Raw genomic sequence first — 22218 nt, 5'->3', positions numbered from 1 at the left:
TTTTCTACTGATGGCTGAAAATATTAAGTTTCTGTCAGGAGATTCTCTTATAAAACTTTTGTCATGGAAGGGCACTCTAAATTATTTGAAAAATCAGCATGTACTTGCTCTCCTATTGCATGTTGTTGTGGTAAACTGCTGACATCTGTCAAGGTTGGCTGACCCCCGGCCAGACTGACTGTGTCTGATCAGTACTTGCTGAACTAAATCATGTTCACAAGGCTTCAGCATCTGCTCCTTCTTCTTAAATAGCTAAATATCTCCAGTTTTGCACATCTTAACTTAGAATTACTATACTGTAGCATGTCCCAGTTATCTCACACAGGGATTTTTCTGTTCAACAGTGAGTGACAATGATATCTCTCATCTGGAACTAAATCCCTCCTTGAATCAGAGTTTATTTGCAGTCTTCTGAATGGTGTGGTCAACTGGAATTCTTCCAAAAGGATTATGATCTAGTTGGAAGATTCCTTCATTTTTAAGGCTTGTTCAAGTAGTGAGATGAGTAGGGAGGGAAATATCCTTTGTGCATAGAAGACAAAATGAGCCCAGTTCCACTTACACAAAGCACTAATGGACCCAAAGAGTGATCAAATGCAGCCATAGGAGTAATCCCCTTCTCCAGGTACCTATGCTCATCTCTCCATAGGACCTATTACAGTAGTTAAGAAACAAAATCCTTTTAGTTCCCAGCAACACAATTTGTTAGATCACTGAGATAAACCTGAAGTAATTGTGTGGTGGGTGAAAACAAGAAATTTATAAAGAACTGATCAAATAAAAAGGTGTGCAGCATACGTTATCAGAAGCACTGCTGATATGTTTGTGTCTCTTCCGAGTGGACTCTATCAGCAGTATAATCATCTTCTAGACTAGCAAGACTAGTCTTTCCATGATTCTTGAATAATGTTTTATGACACAGTGTTTGATTGCATGTTTCTAACAGCACTTTAATTTGAGTGACTCTTTTAGAAAAGCTACTAATGTAGAAAGCTTATAAGATATGTAAAGTACTCTACTGAACCATACAAATGAATCTGTGGGACTCAAATGTTGCCATCTTAGATAGTCCATGAGTCAGAATAAAATCTGGTACTACCAGATTTATTATTTTGCAAAGTGTCTATCTGAAAATTACTTTAGAGACTTCATTATACGTACATTTGTTTACCTGTGATCAGCTGAATGGGAAGAGGCAGAAGCCTGTGTCTCAAAAGTGTAGCTGAGACGAGAATCCTGAATCATGGCAGCAAAATGTCTGGTGAACCGCACTAAGCAGCACTACTTAATGTGGATCCATTTGGGAAGAGCTGATTTAAATCTCAGCATCAAAAGATTTGGTCCTTGCTGTCCAAATCTGCCACAGAGGTAGCAGGAGGTTACAACCAGTGGGGCCTACGCTCCTCCCAGTCTGGCAGGGCAGAGGCTGTACCCCTTTCCCCCTCAGCCAGCCCTGCCAGTGCTCTCCTGTTGGGACACGCTCAGCCGGTGCATATCTTGCGCACTCCCACTGGCGTTTTGAGCTTCACACCAGCACCTACCTCCCACTCCAGGATGCTGCACATCACAGGGAATCCATGGGAAGCTGCCAACCAACAACATCCTGCAGCTTGGCTCTGCAGCCTCCTCCGTATGCAGGCACTGCCAGGCCCCAGCATTGTGCGACCTGATGTGTGGCACGTTGCACAACGAGGCAGGAAAAGGCTGAGATATCATTCCCTGTCTTGCAGCAGCAGTAAATACCACAGCAATAAATAACAACTCTCTCAAGCCACAGTATTCCTTCACATCTCCTCAGCTTCCACATGGGATCAGAAGAATGGTGGCCAGGGGAGATATTGCCTGGCCAAAGCTGCCTGCTAAGTATCCTCTGCAGCACTTCTGAGTACAGATAAGCCTCATTATTACATCTTTATGTGCATAATTAATGTGTTTCTCCCCTAGTGCCACTGTTGTAGATCCCATTAGGCTCTTGTGCTCAGTGTTTGACAGTCCCAAATCCTGGTTTTAAGGACTTAAAAGTGAAATTAGATGAGACTCCACACAGTAAAAGGTGCTAAGAAAGGGGCAAGAAAATGACAGTTATGTTTGTTTACATCAGCTGATTATTTCTACATGAAATGATTAATTATTAGCATAGAATGGAAATGATAATCCTAGCAATTCAGTAGAAAGGTCATGTATAGCAAAGAAAAGAATTTCAGGGTGAGAAAAAAGGAATCTTAATGGCAGTCATTTGCTGAGAGATACAAACTTATCACATTTAGAACAGACAGTTGTCAATTAATCCTGTCACATGCAAGAAGCTGCTGTGCTGGGGAGATTCTCTGATGCTGATTGTCTGTGTGTGAATAATCACACTTGCATCTTCCAGGGGGTGTGGCTTCCTTCCTGTATATGTTTTGCTGTGGATCTTTGTGACCAGGGCCCAGTAAAATTGGGATTTCAATGCATCAAATTATTTCTGTGGCACATCTGAATTTCTTATTCCCACTGAAAGGTCAGGTTGGGATGGCACGATTCCAGCACCCTTGAGGCATCCAGCAAAGATCTCTGTTGAATCCTGTAGAGCTCCAGGGCTTCAGGGCAAAGACAACCAGCCTGTTATCTCTACTGTCTGACAAGAGTGTGATGTGAAATAAGTCAGTTTATTTACTTGGACCACTTTGACCAAGATCTCTGCCCACAACTATGTCACCATTCACCACTGTTGTTTGGAAAGTTCTACATTCAAGGACATAAAACCAGAAATATGAGATGTTGCTAAAAATTACCATGCTACGTCAGTGCAAAGTCACACTCTCTGTATCTTCAATAGCTTGAACCAGCAAATACTTAGGAAATCTCAATAGATGGTCAAATAATTAGTACTTCCTTTCTCATGGTTTTATGGGACAGGACACGTAATCCTGCCAACTCTGGAAAAGCAGCTGGTCGATGAACATGAAAAATCAAGTTGCTACAAGGTTTGTGATGGCTATCACAATTAAGCATTGCAATAAATTATAAAGTTATTGAAGTAGATTGAATGCACAGCAGCTAATCTTAAATATTAATTGCTTGGCTGAAATGTTCAGAAAAAGTGAGTGATTTCAAGTGTTAGATTCCAGGGTTTAGCCTGAAACTTCATGGTAGAGTAAAAGGTGGCTGGCATTTAATGAAAGTCAGCTCTTCTTATGGTCATTAGAGTCAGGTATCTGGGAAGTGAAGCATTCAAAATTAGTCATGTCAGAATTGTGTTCACTGGCTATTTAATTTGTATTTTTATTTCTAATTAAAAAAAAGAGAGAGAGAGAAAGGAGAATAGATTGTGAGGACATAAAAATGTAACCATGAGACCAAGCTTTCCTGAAATTTGAAATACTACAGGGACTGTTTATCCAGAGCTGATTGCAAAAGAGGACTTGGTGGATTCACTTCTCATGCACACATCTCTGTGTCCAGTTCTGGACTCCTCAGTACAAGACAGACAAGGAGCTGCTGCAGAGGGTCTGGCAGAGGCCACATTAGAAGACTGGAGCATCCCTTTTATGAGGAGACTGAGGAAGCTGGGCCTGCTAAGTCTAGAGGAAACTCAGAGGTGATTAATCCATACCAATGTCTCAAAGGTGGGTGTCAGAGGATGGTGCCAGACTCTCTTCAGTGGTACCCAGCGACAGGACAAGGAACAAAGGCCATAAACTAAAACACAAGAAGTTTCACCTCAGCATGAAAAAGAACTTCTTTATGTTGAGGGTGGCTGAGCACTGGAACAGCTGACCAGAGAGGTTTCCCTCTCTGGAGACATTCAAAATCTGCCTGGCTATGTTCCTCTGTCACCTGCTCCAGCTGACCTTGCCTTGGCAGGGGGGTTCGTCTGGGTGATCTCCAGATGTCCCTTCCAACCCTGACTATTCTGTGATTATGCGATCTCCAGCTATCATCTCAACACACTGCTGGGGCTCCTGAACTTACAGGGGGAAGTCATGGCAAAGTATAATCTACATCAGAAGTACCTCCTTGTTGTTTGCAATGTGCTTTTCTAATGTTTTTTAGGGCCAGAGTTGAAGCTTCTCCTTACTATCAGGGTCTCAATGCAGAGATGGATGGATCTCCCAGGACACATCTGCTTGACAGCTCACACACCATCTCTGCAGCACAAGCATTGGTCTTCACACATTTTTGTTTTTGCAGCTGCTGATGCACAGGCGATTGTACCCACTGAACCAGCCTCTAAGTGTGCAAAGCCTCGAGGTCTCCTTATTCTAGACTTGTTATTAAACAAACTGATGTGTTTAACAATTAAACTGAAAATTTGAAATAGAAACCAGAAAATTTGTAATCTGCTACTTGCTATTGTGCTACTGAATACAGACAGAGCTTGACTTGAAAAACTGTCCCAAAACAGAAAAATCTACATTAATTTGTATAATGTAACTTACACAGTTAGCTTCTGGAATGAACAAGATATTAAGTCAGAACAAGGAAAATGGTGAAAGGCAGTACTACACATTATATTGGTACGTAACATCTGTAGTGCTCAGGGACATTGAACTGAATGTTTAGATAAAGCATTTGAATACAAATCCCTCTCCTGCTAAACTGATAATTTTGTATTTGATCAAAATTTTGTGCACACAATAGTGGCATTTCCAATAAAATGTGAATTCTTGGCTTCCTAAGAAGCTGTTAGCCATATTTTAATTTCTAGCTCTTCTTTATTAATCTACCTACTGAATGGCAAACCCACAATCTTTCTAAAAGTTCTTGGTTGGAAAAACATCCCACCTCATCCATTTATCTATAAATCACTTGATGTTATTTAGGCAGTAATCTCAAAAGGCTTCCTATTTATGAGGAAGCATTAGGCCATCTCTCAGGGTGTTTATTACTGCAAATCAAGTTAGTATCAAGCTATTATTATGCTCACATGTGACACATAGTGGGCTGCTGTATTGACAAATGAGTTTAAACCAACTAAAGTAAACATGGCGTTGCCCCATCACCATTTGCTATGAACATATGGAATGCTGATGTCGCAGGGTGGGAGAAAGTCCACTTGCAGAGATTTTGTTTTTTCCTGTTTACCAGACCCAAGAATACAAGAATATTAAAAGTACTTTGCAGGACATGTCAGATTCTGGATCTTTCTTAAGTAACTTCCAACCTAATTTTAGGTGAGCATTAATGAGCAAGAGTAGGAAATCAGTAGGGAAATAATGAGGAACATAAAAATGATAAGCAGAGAAATGGTAAGATCCATGTCCATGCTTAGTTTGAGTGCTGGATTTAAGTCTAGAATTGTCAGATAAAACATGTCATACAAGAAATAGTACTTTGGGTTCTCCTATGCTCTTCCATGATGTTACCTGTGGAATAAGGAACTAGCAGGAAAGTATAGGGAGCTTTTGCCAAAGAAGCATGGGAATATTGATTGGTAATAATGATAGTACCTCCCAGTCATTTTTCATAACCTCATTTTTTCAAAGTAGAACCTCCCTGAAATATAATTCTCCTCTCATTACCAGAGCATTCACAGTCTTCCATACTCTGCCATGCAAACAGCACAGCCTTTTATGTCCTCCCACAAGCTTACCCTTCATCTTCACTTCCTCCCAGACCAGCTCTTTGTCTCCTACAACCACCCCTGGCATTATGTCTCCTTTTGTGCTGCCCTCTTTCTTTGACACTATCAGGTGACTGGGATTTGCTTTCCCCTTCCAAGAAAACTCTGCCTGCTGTACAAGGTGCTCAAGCCATCACGTTCCACGTTACAGTGTGCTGCTCCTCCAGGTTTCAGGAGTGTTGGTGCAGTCAGAGAGCTCTTAGCATCCAGTGTGGCAAGGCCATGCTGGGGGGTACCACAGTCCTTTTCATTTGGGTCATGCTGATATAAACAACACTTAGTTTAACCATCAACAGAAACAACAGACTAATTACTATTCCTTCTAATACTCCTCATTTTTGCCCCTATATAATTTCAGAACCGATTCTTTTATTTTAATGCATCAATCACCTTTCACACTTTCACAGAGAAAGAACAATACATTGCTCATCCCTTGCCTAGTGCTGTCTATTTCCACTGTTGGACACCTCTACTCTTCTACCTTTCAAAGCCTTCAGCCTGTTCTCTGATACTCTACCTAGTGAAGGGAGGAAGCAGGATGTTAACTTTCTTACTTTCATAATTGAAGGTATATGGGTGAGAAACAGAACATACTAAATACTTATGTAATTAAATTAAAGGTATGTTTACCCATTCACAGTAAAACCACCGACACTTATTAAAGAAGAAGTCCAAAGCAGAAGATGGTTCATCCTGCCTAAACACCATACAGGTTCTGGTACCTCAGAGAACCCTGGCTGCCTCAGGCAGGTCCACACTTAGTGCTCAGAGTCCTTTAGGGGCCATCTGCCATGCGTGTCTGACCCGGGACCAGAACAGCAATGGGATCCCTGGGGATTATATATCACGCCAGTGCAGCAGCAGGTTCTAACTGGTTTGGCTGGAAAGGACTCTTGAACCCAGTTAGTATGGACAGTCAGGTTATTATTTAGTTGGGTGGTATTGTGGAGCTGTGGGTGTGGGTGTGAGTTTGTGTTTGTCAGAGGCAGGCGAGAGTTGCCAGTGTAGTTAGTGAAGGATTATATATAAAATACAGCCCATGCAGTCATGCTGCACATCATGTACACATCACTGGCAGGAGTGGACGACCTAGAACACTGTGTCATAGCACAAATGCCTCTTCTTACAGAGTGTAAATAGCAGTCTTTCTTCCACAGATTTCCATGGATGCCAAGGACAGAGGTATCCTTTGAGTGAACTCACACACGTGGCACCCTCCTCTACCCAAGGCAAGCGAATATCCTTTTGGGAGAATGAGAAAGCCCAGAAACCTCCTATGGCTTGGGCTGTCTGGAAGAAGGCACAAAATTAAGTTCTGGGTTTGAGTGTGAGGGCAGAACAGAAGAGCAGGAGCTGGCTTTACCAAAGCAGACTGAAATGCCTCCAGCCTAGATCCAGGGAGCTTCCTCAGCATGAGGTTTGCATAGGCTCCTAGAGCAACCTGTTCTGGTTCCAGCACTCCAGCTTCTGGTGCAGCACCATGTTCACATGAGCTGTGCACAGCCACAAGGGCTTCTCCCTGCTCTGCTGCTCTGAGATGCCTCCTGTATGGGCATTTCCTCTGGGACTGCTTGAGTCTCTTATATATTTTTAAAGGGCCAAAGATCATAGGATCTGGAACACCAAAATGCATAAACAGCACTCAGTTCTTTAAACATTCAAAGCACTACATAAACATTAGTGAAGCCTCATAAGATGAGGTAGGTAAGCATTATCTCCCTCTCAAGGTGTGGTGAAGTGACTTGGCTGAGGCCGGAGGCTGAGTCACTGGCAGAGCAAGGTTTAGCATCCACATCTTTTTGAAATGGTGTCTCCTGGGCTGGCTGGTGAGAGCAGCATGTGGTCAGGCAGTGCAGGCAGCCTGGCACCAACAACAACCAGTGTCCCCACTGCTACCATGGGGAAGCCGACTGTGGGGTTACCATAATCCCCATCCTAAGGTTACAGGGCGTGAGGGCCTTTCAGCTCACCCCAACAACACGGCTTGGAAACCTCACCGAACTAGATTTCATTGCTAGTTTGTCAAAGTTCAGGGTGTCCTTCCTCCCTGTTAGCTGTCCAACACCTCTGAACATCAGAACCTTCTTCATGTTTTTCAGTTCTGGCTTCTTAGTCCTTCCTTTCTGAATGCAAGGTCGGGAACATTCAGGAGCAGAAAGCAACCTCTGGAAAGGCCAGTGCTCCCCAATGGTGTCTCCTCAGGGCACCTGAGGAAACAGCAGCAGTGCTGTGGGGATACTGGGGGAAGATGGGGCAAACGCAGGCACTCACGCACAGCAGGGGATTTCTCATGTCGTTTCTAAGAAAAACCCCTGAAACTACACCCAGGAGAGTCAGTCTGGCAATGAACACTTGCAGACTAGAAATGGGTACCCACGCTACCCTCCAGGAGGGCTGGACAGCACATGGCAACACTGCCAGCTCACCCAGAGATGTCAGAGGGCTTTGGTAGATTGCCTTCTCATCTCAGAGAATATTGGCCGGTGGGGAAAGAGGGGAAACCCGGCTCTGAATCCCGGGGATGGCAGGCAGGAGAGCAGACCTCAGGCCTGCCGGGGAGCCGGCTGGGTGGGAAGCGGCCATGCTCGCCAGGCGCGACGCCACCAGCACGGATCCCGGGCCAGGCCGGGCGTTCACACTGCGGCGGTGAAATCCCCCGGAGAACGTGACGTGCCGGTTTAAGCCTTTTTTGTTTTGTTTTGTTGTTTTGTTTTTCAGGGCTGCCAGCCAAGCGAGGGGGGCCGGGAGGGTGCGAGGGCAGGCGGCCCGTCAGCGGCAGCGCCTGTCGGGAGGGCGCAGGGTGGAGTCTCTTACTCAGCCCCCGGAGCCACCTCCAGCTTCGGCGAAACCTGTCGAGCAGTTTCCCCCGGTGGCAGGGCGGAGGGCAGGAGGGCGGCGGGAGGAGAGAGGGAGGGAGGAAACGCGCCGCCTCGGAACAGGTTTGTCCTTCTCTACCTGCTGACGTTCTGCCGCCCCAGATGATGGCTGGAAACAAAACCGCCCCGTCAGTGCGAAGGCAGCCTGGAAAAACTGGTCGTGTGAGGGGCGAGGGCAGCATTCCTGGCTGCCGCGCAGGGGACGGCTCATCACCGCGAGGTACCGCGCGGGTATAAAAGGGCCCCGCACGGCCAGGCGCGGCAGAGGGGCGGCCGCGGTACATGGGTGGCGGGGAGCGGCCGCGGGCGCCCGGCCCGGGCTGCCGCCGAGCTGCGGTCCCTCAGGAGAATGGCTTTGTTTCGTTTTGTCCTTTTTAAACTTTTTTTTTTTTTTTTGGTTGGTTGGTTGGTTTATTTTTTTTTTTTCTTTCCACTTTGTAAAGAGAGCGTGTTGCCGTCAAGCTCTCCCAGCCCCAGCGCAAGGCCGGGGATGCTCGCGGGACGGTGGCCATCAGTAAGTGGCGGCGCTGAGCGAGGAGTGCGGGACGGCCGGGCCGGGCCGGGCCGGGCCGGGCCGGGCTGGGCGCGGCGCTGCCTTCGGGCGCTGGAGCCGCCCGCCCGCCAGTCCCGTGTGTTCTGTCTCGTCCCCAGGTCCGCCGCGGCGAAAGGAAGAGCCAAGCCCGGGGCAGGAGCGGGCGGGAAGCGCGCCCCCGCCCCGCTGCGCTCCCCGCGGACCCTCAGCCTCCTTGGTGCAGTGGTTCTTAACAGTTCAACAGTTCTCTAGCATAATTGTGAAATGTTTAGGACCACTTGACCAGCGAGGCCCGGGCATCGGCCGGCAGCGGCGGAGACCGGGAGCGACCCGGAGCGGGGGAACCGCGGGGCCGGCCCCGGGGAGGAGGAGCCGGAGCCAAAGCCGGAGTCGGAGCCGGGGGCCGGCGGGAGCGGCCCGGTCCGGCCCGGCCCCGCAGCACCTGGGACGGGCGGCGAGGCCAGGGAGGGCCGGGCCCAGGACCCGCCGCTGGCCGCGGGTCCCGCTCCGGGGATGGCGGAAAGAGCAAAGTCAGTGCAAGTGCTTAAAAAAAAATAAGGTTATTGCGTGTCCTGTGGGAACCGAGGAGTTTAATAACTTAAAAGGAACAGGTAGGATAAATCCTGCTGCTGCAGCTGCTGTCAGCTGGCTGTGCTAGAGACAGGCTGGTACACTTACTGCATAACCGTCTGTTCTCTCCTTTCTCCGCACCATACACTCAGATGCACAGCTTAAAAAAACCCCTCAGATTGACTCTCTAGGCTGCATTCTCCAGAGGCTTCCCACCTTTCCACTGGTAATAATATGCAAGATGTATTCAGTGATAGCACTTCTTTTGTCTTTGAGTGCCCTTTTACTTAGGGCAGTGTAGCGTTTGTCTCGTGCTTTTTTATACTGTATTTTCTGTGTGTACACTTGTTGCAGGCAGCTAAAGGACTAACCGGACTTTCTGTCATAACTTCGTTGAATTACTTCAGAGGATGTCTGCTTCTAGGGCATTGATGGCCTGGCTTGAATGTCTGTGGACTTAATCAGATGGACCTTAGTGAAAATGCTGGATCTTTCAAAATACAGCTGAAGAATTTTGATTTTTTTAAAAGAGGAGGGAAAAAAAGTCTGAAAACTGCAATTCTGCAAACATTTTATTTTTCTTATAGAAGTGTAGCTTTGTAAATGAGAGGTTCTTCCTCCCTTGTGCTCATTCTTCTCACCCATATCCCAAGTATCAAATTGAAACTAGAAATGTAATAGGTTTCTTTTTTCTTTTTCTTAACTTGCATTTAAATAAAAAAGGCAATAGACTAATTCATAAAATCTAATTCTACTGCTTTAAATTTGACCAAGAAAACTTAGTGAGCCTGCCTATGTGTATGTTTTAAATCTTTAAACCTAACAATTTGTATACGTGTATTCTCATCATCACTTCTGTGGAATTCTGTTTGCTCAAAAAATGTGCCGTCTGGCATGAACACAAGGTGCATGAGTAAATTTGCAGGGGATTCTGCCCTCACTGAAATCAAGAAGAGTTCTGATGTCTGCAGTTGAGCTGTGATCTTCAGAAGAAGAGCTTCCAGGAGTAGCTGGAAATATTTGAAGAGTAGGCAAGCCTGATACGTAAAAATGCTTCTTGGGGACAGCCTAGGAAAAGCATGATTTTTACCTGCTGCTGTAGCTCAGAACAAGTTAGGCAAGGTTAATTACAGCATAATAGGGTTTAATTTAGCTGGGAATGAGGGTATGGTGGCTGCTAGCAGTGTTTCTCAAACTGCAAGGCTGGCCTCCTTAGGCAAGCTTACACAAGCCCAAGGCAAATGGAAAAACACACTTTGTCTGGGACTTGGCAAATGTAGAACCCCCACATCTATTAATGATGAATTCTCACTTGCCACGGCAAAAATTGAAATGCTCTCCCAAGGAAAAGATTAACGACCTGTCCCACTTAAGGGTCTGATGATTTAATACCATTCTGTCTGGGTTCTAATATGTGGTGCTCATTATCACAATGTCTGAGCACCTCCCAAATAGTTAAAAAGTAATACTAGTGTTCTGAACATACAGTTCTCATTAATTTCAGTGGGTGTTGTGGATGTTTAAACAGAGCTGAGCCCTGAAGAGTTGAAAATAGACTTGCAAAACACACTGTGAGGTAGTTCCACAGCTGGCTTGAATCGGGACAGCACTCTTAACTTCCGTGGAGTTACGCTGATTTATGCTAGCTGGGATTTGACCCAGTGTTTTTTTCTCTCCTGCCTATCTGCAGTTGATAAGTCTGATCCTCTCAGCTGGGTTTATCCAAGCTGTCCACTGGCTTCAGCAGAAATATTAACTGTACAAAGTAGGATTTCCTGTTTTGAGGGAATCCTCTTTGTTCTTCTTCATACAGCTCAAGGTGATTGAAGTTTTTTTTTCCTGTGTTTGAATGCAATGTGCCCTGAAAAAGTTTGGAAGAAACTTGTTTCACAGGGGGTAAGGAAAGAGTTTGGGTTTCGAAGGATATTGTTAATCACGCAAACTTGTGGGGGAGGTTCTGCTTGCACAAAGACAAGATCTTAATGTCTTGTACTGGGTTGTCCATGTCAAGACAAACCTCTCCTGATTGCTTCCACAAACTGATGTTTCATTGTTGTCCATTGCTGAAATTGGGGAGTGTCACAACATTACTGAAATGCCTCTTCTATGTGTGTTTTATTCTGTGACATTTTTAAGGTATGGAATCAGGTTGACTTCTCACCATTGTTTTTCCTCTCCCAGACTGGGTGAACTCCTGATGACAGGCTTGTAGTTTTCATAAGCTGGCAGTAAGCCATGTGGATGAACAAACAAACAAACAAAAATCCCCAAAAAATTCGCAATGAAAACCTCTGGGCAAACAGCCCTTCCTTGTGATATTGTCTAAGCTAAGCAGAAGCCTGAGGGGATGAAGGGAGGAGACTTTTCTGCCAAACTTAGTAAAATGTTGCCCCGCAGATGCAGAGCATGCCTTCAGCTCTTACTGTTAAAGTCCCAGACAGTATTTCCATTGCTCATCACTGGAATCTTGGCCTTTGGATAATAACATTTAATTTTTTCACTCCCTTTTAAAATGAATAGCAAAGGTATTATGACCAGACTGGAAGGATAGGTGGATTAAACCTTCTGGTTTTGGACTAACCCCTGAACTAAGGAGGTCTTTCTTACTGTCTGCTCTGCCCAAGAAGAGGAAGTAGAAGCACATTCCTCCCTCCCCACCCTTTTCTGTAGGCTGCTTAATGCTTTGGCAGCATCCTAGAGTTTCAGTGCACACACGAATACGCTGGGTGGGATGCTGATTGGTCAGAGATTCAGGTAGCAACACCGAGTGAAGTATGCATTCAAATCAAATTCGCATTTGAATTAAGAAAGAGCAACCCGGAATGAACCTTTCTTCGTAATCTACTAAATAATGTTCCTCTGCACAGAAGCAAACTAGATACTGGTGCTTCTCAGCAAGTGAGTAATGCTGTAATCAGGGCATCCTAGGCATCATACTTAGGCATCATACTTAGGCATCATACTTCCATTCTTGAACAAGAAGAGTTGCATCTGTGAACAAGGTAGTTTCATCTCTAGAACTCCTTAAAAATAACAGTAAAAGTTGTTTTATGAAAAACGAATGCCATATAGATATACATCTAGATATCAGTAGGAAGCATTCAGGGAGGGGATTTATGCTTAGCTTCTGGGATTGTACTTGCAGTGTTGTTCACACAATGATTTCCATGCTGAGTCCACACATCTACCACTTTTACGTATCAAAACTTCTTAGGCCTGCTCTGACCATTTGCTTTATTGATCTGGGAGACACAAAAAGCTCACCCACTGCTGGAAGCTTCCAATCCTCTAGGCATGGATTAATGACCATTCTTTCAGCCTGTATAAATTGGTGTATGATCTTCCATTTCTGTGTAGCTATACCTGCTTACCCTGACTCAGGTGCAGGTCTTGAAATGATTTCTTCCTGCAACTAATTTTCTGCTCTAAACTGATGATGAAAAATGCAGATTGTTTTTGAAAAATGTATTTTCCAAATATAGTTAATTGCCCATATCAACAGTAATAGCATCCCCATAAGATAAATGGGGTGACAAAGTCTGTGCTTCATAACAATGAAGGCATGATTTCTTTGCTAACTGGTTTGGTTTTGGTTCTTTAACTAAAAAAATTGTCTGACAACCTGTGATTTAGAATTTACATGATGCTCATTTTAAGGGTATTAATAGTATCCAGCAATCTCTGAGAATAAAATAATTCAGTTGCTACAGTGTTTGTGGGAGTCCAGGGTGAGAGAGGTGGTGCTGGGTTAACAGTTGGACTTAATGACCTCAAAGTCTTTTCCAACCTAAACAATTCTGTGATGTTGTGAGTGCTGGTGATCATCTCACTAACAGAGACCAATAATTTGCATCTTTCTTTAGCTTACATGTCATCTTTTTTATGTTCCTAGATAGATCCAGCTCACAAATAATGGTTTTTGGTTTGGGTTTGGTTTTTTTTTTTTTTTTTTTTTTTTCTTAATAGTATTTTGGAATACCAGTAAAAGAAATGGCTTTTGAAAGCACTAATTTCTGCCAAGCATATTGGCAAGGTATAATATCTACTGTTTGAGTTTGTTTTTTCCCCCTCCTTTTTTTGTGACATATTTGAGTCCCATGAGGTAGAGGTGTAGCTGCATTTGTGGCTGGAGTTGTGTTTTGCCCATTTACCTTTTATTGGACACTTGGATAATACTAACCTGAAAAAAGAGGTAAATAAAATCTCTAGTTGCCTGAAGTAATTATATAGTTAGTGCAGACAAATGGCCATTTTCAGGTGTGATTCAACTCATCATCTTAAACTGGATGGCTGAATTGAGTCTCATTCTACCCTGAAAGTACCTGTTTCTCTTAGTTTGCCAGAAAGGGGGGCAGCATCACCAAATCAGCTACAAGACTTACACACTGTGGACCACGGCAACTTAACCCCCTGAGAGTCCCTCCTCAGCCTTAGTCCAGTACAAATCCTGTAGCTGCTCTGCTCCATCAGTTAAGTCCATGTAATTCCTCAGCTGCCTAGGTTCATGTGAATCACCTTTTTTCTTGCTTCTTGGAGTGCAGTGGGAAGCAATTTTTAGAACAACGGGCACTAAAATTAGAAATAATTCAGTGACACTTTTATAGTAGCCACATGCAGGAGTGCTTGTTCTGTAGTAGTTTAACCTTCATAGTATCATAAAACAGCTGTAGAGCTGGCTTTGGTGTCAAGATGAAATAAATTTATAATAATGTTTAGTTACCACATTTCAAGAGTCTTAGCAGAGCTATTGCTGCCAGTAGCTTTTTTCCTGACCATAAGAAATCAGGACTGGGAGAACTGGTGTAAAAACAAAGCCCTAGCTGTTTTTTTGGGGGCAGGTTTTTGATTGATAATTTTTTTTTCCTAGCAAGATTGTGCCTAGTTGATCTAGGTTAATACCCAAAATGTAGTATATTGGCCCTTTTTTCACTTCAGGCATTTTGAATCTGTTCTTGCAAATGTCATCTTTCAGCACAGCCAACCTTATGAAACCTGTTCAGTGTTGATGGTTCATTAATTGCTCTGGTATTTTCATCCCAAATACCTTGTTAGCTTATTTTGTTAGATGTTTTTTCCCCAAAGGCTGGAGCTTCAGGATTTGTGTGATTTAAAGACAACTGAGAATCTTTAAGACAGTTCCTAGCTCCCATTGTGGCAGCAGAGTCTGAAATAGTAATCTGACGACGCAGAAATGCTGAGAAACTGATAAACAAATGGAATTAAAGCCATTTTTACTCTCGTGATTTTTGTTGAAGGGTGGGGATGAATGATTCATTATGTCCTCTTTTTTTCTTTCATTTTCCTAATACTTGGAATCAGCAATATTGCATTGTAATAAGCCTCTAAAGATGTTCTCTATTAATATTATGACATCGAAACAGAAAGCCAAATCTTTTCTCTTTCACATGGGCTTAAACCCAGAAAAACACCAGTTATTTGTGTACACTGACGGAACAGAATAAACAAACAGAAGATGCTAAAACTGCTACGATGATCTGTGCATTTGTCGTTCCAGGTAAAACCAGGGATTCCCAATCCCAATTCTGTCTTGCCCAGTCTGTGTTTTGCTAATCTATTACCGGGTCAGAAGGCTTGTGAAGCTCGATTGGCATGAGAAAAATTACTTTTGATGAGCTATTGAGAAGGGCAGTTTAAATTCTGGCAGCAAGAGATTTGAAAAGAGGTTCCCTTGATGACTCTATTGCCTGGGGACAGAATTCATAAGAACCTGGCTTCAGGCAAAGGAGGATTTGTAGCAGGAATAAGTGGCTCTGTGCACCACAGCCTTTCTCTTTCCAATGTCTTGAGCTTCTTTCTGGATTTTTCTTCCCTGAAGATCAGCTTCCTCAAGAGTATTATGACTTTTGTGAATCATGTTTCCTTTAATCTCCCTGATAGATGGACAAGATCTAAAAAGTGATTTAGAATTAGGAGGAGGTCAGACAGGATTTTTATTTCAGTTTGATCCTTCTCCCCTCACTGCAGCCTGTATGTAAACTTGCCTCATCAGGCCACACTCTACTGTACCACATTCACACAGCTTAATGTGGACTCAGCAAAGCTGTGCACGTTTCTTTGGGACCACTGTTGGCTTCATACCTCAGCTGCACAGTGCCAGCTACTAAAGGTCAAAGTGGTGGCATCCCAGGCTCCCTCTAACCAGATTCAGATGCACAATTGTAAAAGGGAGTTTTGTGCTCATGTCAAATTAAAGAATGGTGTTTTATTGTTTTCACAGACTTGAAGTTTATAAGGCCAGAAGAGGATATTCACATGACACCAATTTTAGATGGCATGTGTGAGAGGATTATCTTCCCAGACATCTCCAAAGGGAGGACAGAAGACTGTAGGAAGGCTCCTGGACAGAATCCCCTTTGCTATAGAGCAAGTGTAGAAGACCCACTTACATCAAATGCATGTCAGGAGGCAGTGTGAATGCCTTCCATTGGGATAATCTAGTTCCTTCTCTTTCATAACACTGCTAATAGGATGTCCTTGGAATATTTATGGTTTGGAGTGGAACACATCTTTAACACGGACATGTGGTCCAATTGAAAAAATAAGGCAATTTCCAGACTCTCTAAAATAAACAGGAGATTCATCACATATAATAATGTTGTTCATGTCTTCCCTTTCTATTTTTCTTTCCCTAGTAAATACAAACATATTTTTCCTGGCTCTTCTTATGCATTCCATTTGATAATGAGGGTTTAAAGAAAAAAACCAGAGTGACCACACTACTTTAAAAACAAGCACTGGATTTTTATGTTTGTGCAGACTGTGTATTAAGGACCTAATATTCCAGGAGAGGCCAGCCTCCTGCAAAGTCATGCCTTTCCAGACCCAAAGAGTAAACTTAGCTCCCAAATTCATATTTAGACTTAAGTGGTCTAGAAAGTCAACATGCAGGATACTACATTTTTCAGCCTGTCAGCATCCAGGAACACAGGCATTGCCAGTATTCATGGGCTGTCCAGTACTCAGTACATCTGGGCTGGTGTCAGTCTGAACCCACACAGCTGTGACTTTAGATGCTGTTTAGTGATGCTACAGTGATCAGTGAACAGTGTTTCTATCACAGAGCCTGTGGACATGGCTCCATGAAGCTATGTATTATTATTACTTGTTATTTATTGATCAATATAAACAAATCCAGAATGTGTTTGCATAAAACTGTATTTTTTTTGACAGAAAGAGAGAACTAACCTGGCTTCAGGTGGCTTCATACTGAGAGCAAGTATCAATAGTCTTTGATGTACCACAAATCCAGGAAGAGCATAAAGATTACAGTCAGCTTTTTATATAATGTCTCTTGAGAAATTTTCTGACTATAATGGTAATAATAATAAGTTGTTGCCCATCTTCCTTTAAGAGCTGACTTTTCAGCATGGCTAAGCATTGTGCAAGAGATACCCTTTACTGCTGGTAGCAGCTGCTCTGTCCTGGGACAGAAGTTCACTCAGAGACAAGAGGAGACACCTCTGGGACCTGTGTTCCTGTAGCTTCTTTGCCACATTCAGCTGTACCAGCAGTCATATAATTGAGGCAGTTATGGAAAAAAAATAGACTATGAGCTGACCTAATTGTAATGGCAAGCCATCCACTCCTGTGCCCCTCCTCATGTGTGGGTTGTTAGTTAAAAAAAAGAAGGTAGCAAAAGGTGGTAGCATGTGCTGTGCCACCCTACTTACCCAAGCTGGGGAGAAGATGGAACCACTGAAGTCCCAGTGCCGTAGGCTCTAATCTGGATACCTTAGGTCTTTCATTTGAGTGCTTTCAATCATGACTTTTGGGTCACTAATGTTGATGAAATGGAAACTATCATCATCTTTGCCAAGGTAAATCAGCAGTATAACCAAAGACTTTACTGTTGTCACCATCTCTATAGGTGTGAATGACTTCTGAGCGTTTGGGACTCTGGGGTGACTACGTGCAACCCTGTATAAACTGGGGTTATTCCTGACTGTGTAATGGAAATTGAGCAAGATCTATTAAGGAGCTGAAAATAATAGGTTATTGTGGGGCCAGGAGAGCTGTTGTGTTGCCAGAGGAGCTGGAAGCTCTTGCTGTTCATGGAGTAGATGGATGGGTGGGTGTCTCAGTGCAGGATTGGTGTGGGGAGGTGCTGGCCTAGGGAAGCACCCAGGCAAGGTGTTTATTGTGCTGTACTCAGCTTGTGCTTGTGTGTGTTTGATAAAAGAGGTGGAAGGAAGGCAAGAAGGGGATGGGTGCCCTGGTGTGGGATTTGGATGAATCTGTTAGGAAAGGGGTAGAAAAGAAAGAAATGTCTTAGATATTAATTTATTTTAGGGTCTTTTCCAATGCAGGTTTCGTTCTTTCTCTCTCTCCCCCAGTGAGGCGTCTTCCTCTGTGTGGGAATGCTAACTTTTTTTCCCTTTGTCTTTGCTTGCTGTTTCCTTCTCTTTTCCCTCTTGTCTCCTTTCATCTTCATGCCTCTTCTTCCTGACTGTGTTCCCCAAATTCGGTTCCACTCTAACCTCTTCCTCCAATCCCACCTGCCAGAAGGATCACCAGAGGAGAAAGTAACTTTTGTTGCTCAAATCTCTTGCTAGATTTTCCAGGTTAGACCCAGTTATGGTTTAGTTAGCAGAATCAGTGAACCAGGGAGATTGCCTCTCCCGGTTATTGTTTTAGTCTTCTGAAGATGTGTCTGAATTCTGTCCTCCCCCACTGGAAACAAACTTTTCCTTTGTTTGAATGATCAATTTGCATCTGTTATGTGATGGACTGTTTTGTCTTGATGTGTTTAGCAGAGCTGGTTGAAAGCTTCTCAGCTATGCAGGAAAAGGAGCCAAAATCTGACACATTATCCCATAAATAGGGGTATTGGCCAGGTGTCTTCTGCAATAGGAAAGAAGATTACTGGGGGAAAGATTCTGGCTTGGTGTCCCTACAGTTATGGTGGAGATGTACCCATGTGAGAGCCAAAAAGATCTTTCCTTTTTCCACAGCAGGGTCCTTACCTTTTGGCCTGGCTTTCTAGAGCTTTGGCAAAGGGAATAGAGGCACTGAAGCCTGTGGTCATTTGGCCGTGTCTGGTTGCCTGCTGCTCTAGACAACTGCTTGCTTTGCCAGGGGCTGTAGCTGGTCCTGCTCTTCATTTCCCCCATATTTGTTGACTTCTGGCTCAGAATGGCCCAGAGATACATTGGTAAGCCCGTAGGAGCCTCATGTGCCAGTAAAGTATTTGTAGCTTGAAAATGTTTGGGTCTCAATGGGTACAGAGGGAGTGTTTTTCCAGTTTAGGGAACCATTTGTAGTTTGAACTGTCATATTTTGCAAGAACCTGTCATCACTTTTTGTGTCATAGGCTCTCCAGCAATGTTTTCCATGTGCAAGACTGATGCTCTCACACCCTCTTTCTGCCTTGTTTCACAGAAAACTGCATCGATTCTCCTTTTCTTTCTCAGGCTGTCAGCACTCTGACAGTGATTCAGGTCTTCACCCTTTCTATCCTGGGACAGAGAAAAGACAATATATAGCAAAAAATTCAAAGCTGAGTAACTAGAAAAAGAAGGTTTTTCTGAAGAAGATTACGCAATGAATTGGTTGGTCTAGCCACTTGATTTTGAAACTTCCTTTGTAAAGCACCCTTACACAGGATGAGGTGGGGTGAGGTGGGGAGAGAAAGAAAGAACTATTGATGGTCTGCTGTCTATTTATTGTGACATTGTGGATTGAGAACTGGCTGAGTGGCAGGTCTCAGAGAATTGTGATCAGTGGCACAGAATGTGCTGCTGTGTCCAGTTCTAGGTTCCTTAGTACAGGGAAGACATGGAGCTCCTGGAGTGAGTCCAGTGGAGGACAATGACGACGTTTAAGGGACTGGAGCGTCTCTCTTGTGAGGAAAGGCTGAGGGAGCTGGGCCTGTTTAGCCTCAAGAAGAAATGACAGAGAAGGGGCCTCACCAGTGTATGTAAGTATCTGAAGGGAGGATATCGAGAGGATGTAGCCAGGCTCTTCTGGTGCTGCTGAGCCATAGGATGAGGTGCAATGGACAGAAACTGGAACACAGGAACTGCCACCTGAACTTGAGGAATAACTTCTTTACTGTGCAGGTGACTGAACACTGGAACAGGCTTCCGAGAAAGGTGGAATCCCCCTCACTGGAAATATCCAAAAGCTGTCTGGACACAATCCTGAGTAACCTGCTCCAAGAAACCCTGCTTGATCAGGGAGGTTGGACCAGATGGCCTCCAGTGGCCGCTTCCAACCCAAACCGTTCTGTGATTCTGCGGAATGTGCTTTTTGTGGGGACCTTTACTAACGTGCAGAGCGCACGGCCGCATTCCCGCAGAGCCATGCAGGCATTCCCGGTGTCCCTCGTGCCGGGCGCGGTGTCCCGGAGCCCCCGAGCGCCCGCGCCCCGCTCGGCGCGTCCCGGCCGGTTCCTGGCGGGGCAGCGCCACCTGCCGGGGGCGCCCAGCACCGGCCGCGGGCGGCCCGGGAGCACCGCGGAGGGAAGGATGATGGGCGGAGGGATGGAGAGAGGGATGGATGAGTACTCGCTGGTGTGTGTCTTTCCCGGGGGTTGGCAATCCAGCGCCTCCGGTGTAGTTCTCTTGATTACCACTGCCCTTCAGTCAAAAAGTTCCTGCCAGTTCCTGCGAGTGGTATCTGCTCTGAGGAGCCACTTGGTTGATGAAATATAATTACCTGCCCTGCTCTGCACCTCTCACTGGCAAACCAGCCTCTTTTCGGTTGAAAGACACAATTTTCTCTTTTCAAATTAATATATTTTAAAATTTAATTTGGGAAATTGAGTCTCTCTGCTTGGTTAAAGGATGAATAAAGTGCTCAGCTTTGGTCGGTGCCATTAGAAAAATGCACTCAAGACTGGATGTGGTGAAGGAAATAAAACGGCAACCTCTCCGGTAAGTAAGCTCGCTAATGTGAGCTGAGAAGATATACAAGACGAGGCCAGACTGAGCTCTCTGTAGCACATTTTTTTACTTTGTTGCTTAGGATATAATCTTCATTGTGTAGGAGAGGATGAGGGGAGGAGGCTGCACTTTCAGGCTGTAAGCTTTAAATGCTTCTGCTGTGCATGGCCAGCAAAGCTGAATCTTTCTGCTGCGACTCCTTGGGTATTCTCAGGTTTGTTGTGATGCTATTTTACCTTTGATGGAAATATGGCTGTGTAGATGCTTGCTTTTTAAGAAAGTCTTTTGTCACAAAGCAGACTGTCCCTGGGAATGCCTCCATGTGCGCCACAGTGGGTAGATGGGGAACTCTTTGATTAAGTCTAGAAGTCAGGGCTGGTTTGTTCCCTTTTTCTTTGCCCTCCCCCTGCATGAAGGCTCCCCTAGTTCCCGTTTGCCGCCCAGGATTCTCACAGCCCCACGGGGGGTTTCCCAGCCATCCGGAGTCACTCTGCTAATGTGAGGAGGAGGAGGACATTTGGTCAATGCCAGTTTGCACCCCTGCAGCAGTTCCGAGTTAGCCTGTGGCACCCTGGAGCTGGTCAGCGCGGGGCTGCTGCCTTGTTTAAGGAGCAGGTGATCTTCCTTGCTTCTCGCGCTGTTTGTGTGGGCTCGGTAACGCAAACCTGTCACGGGAGAGAGCAGAACAGTCCTCTGAGCTCCCGCTCCTGCATGAGCGTCCGTCACCATCCATCCCTTGCAGCCCGCGCGATCCCTCTGCCAAAGCCACAAAGACAGTGAACCCCAGCGCCCAGCTTCCACATCAGCCCCTCGCTGAGGCGGAGCCGTGCCGGCACCTTCTCGGTTCCCCCGCAGAGGGAGCGGCCGCCGTCTCAGGGCCGCAGCGGGGCCGCTCTCCAGGGTGCTGAACCCCTCCCGCCGCCCCTCTCCAGCCCGGGGAGGCGCAGCGGGCTTCCCGTCCCTCCCGGCAGCACGGAAAGGGGACCAGCCTTGGTGCCCACCCCCCCGTACTGCGCAGCCTTACCGGGGACTCCCCGGAAGCGTGTCCCGCACCGAGGGAAAAGCGTCAGGCAGAGCACGGAAAAAGTAATCCTCACCCCTACCCTCCCCTTTAAAAACCACCCAACCAAACATTGAAAAGAAGGCAGTTGTGGGCTTTGGGATTTTTCGTTTTGTTTGTTTTTGTTTTGTTTCTTTGTTTTCCACTCTTCCTACGGGCTGTGGGTGCTCAAATGCATCTGGGCAGAAGTCACTGGAATAGTTCTAGAACCCCAAATCTACAGTGCAAGCAGGATACTAATGTGCTTGGGCAGGCTGTTGATTCACAGGGTAGATGGTAGCTAGGGCTGAGCGTAAGAAGCACCTAGGCAAGCAAGTGAGGGTTAAACTGGCATGATTAGAGTGACAAGAAATTAAACGCGAGACCATGGACTGCATACTGTCTCTCTTTATGACTTGCAAATTAGAATGGAAATTAAAAAGCTTGAACACAGAGATCCCCACGCCTCCCAGACACGGACAACTGAGCAAAAGATTGTCTGTAACTGTCTTTCATTAAGTGGTGTCAGGCTTTCCTTCCCCTGACCTTCACCAGTTGTTTACAGGAGGGTTTTCGATCTCCCGTTGGAGAGAAGGGTCACGAAGAGGCAAGACACCGAGACAGAACGGACCCGAGATCAGCTCTGAGCTGCCAAGCCCAGGCAGTGACAGGAGAGTCCTTGCACCAAGTTG

At 45.2% G+C, this 22218-nt stretch overlaps 1 protein-coding gene and 1 long non-coding RNA gene across 2 annotated transcripts; both read left to right on the top strand.

Annotated features, from left to right (window-relative positions):
- The first annotated feature begins 8186 nt into the window (after positions 1 to 8186).
- Positions 8187 to 16036, top strand: LOC116445237. Its single transcript, XM_032111635.1, has 3 exons — positions 8187 to 8229; positions 8324 to 8701; positions 15822 to 16036. The coding sequence occupies exons 1-3, from the start codon at positions 8187 to 8189 to the stop codon at positions 16016 to 16018; spliced, it is 618 nt and encodes a 205-aa protein (XP_031967526.1). The 3' UTR covers positions 16019 to 16036.
- Positions 8748 to 10529, top strand: LOC116445779. The gene is made up of 2 exons (XR_004240880.1): positions 8748 to 8995; positions 9133 to 10529. It is a non-coding gene; the product is annotated as an uncharacterized LOC116445779 (long non-coding RNA).
- Positions 16037 to 22218: the final 6182 nt, after the last annotated feature.

This window comes from Corvus moneduloides, chromosome 6 (genome assembly GCF_009650955.1).
Source record: "Corvus moneduloides isolate bCorMon1 chromosome 6, bCorMon1.pri, whole genome shotgun sequence".
NCBI classification, from domain to species: domain Eukaryota; kingdom Metazoa; phylum Chordata; class Aves; order Passeriformes; family Corvidae; genus Corvus; species Corvus moneduloides.
Note: the sequence above shows the minus strand (reverse complement) of the source record. Positions and strands in the feature narration are given on the sequence as shown.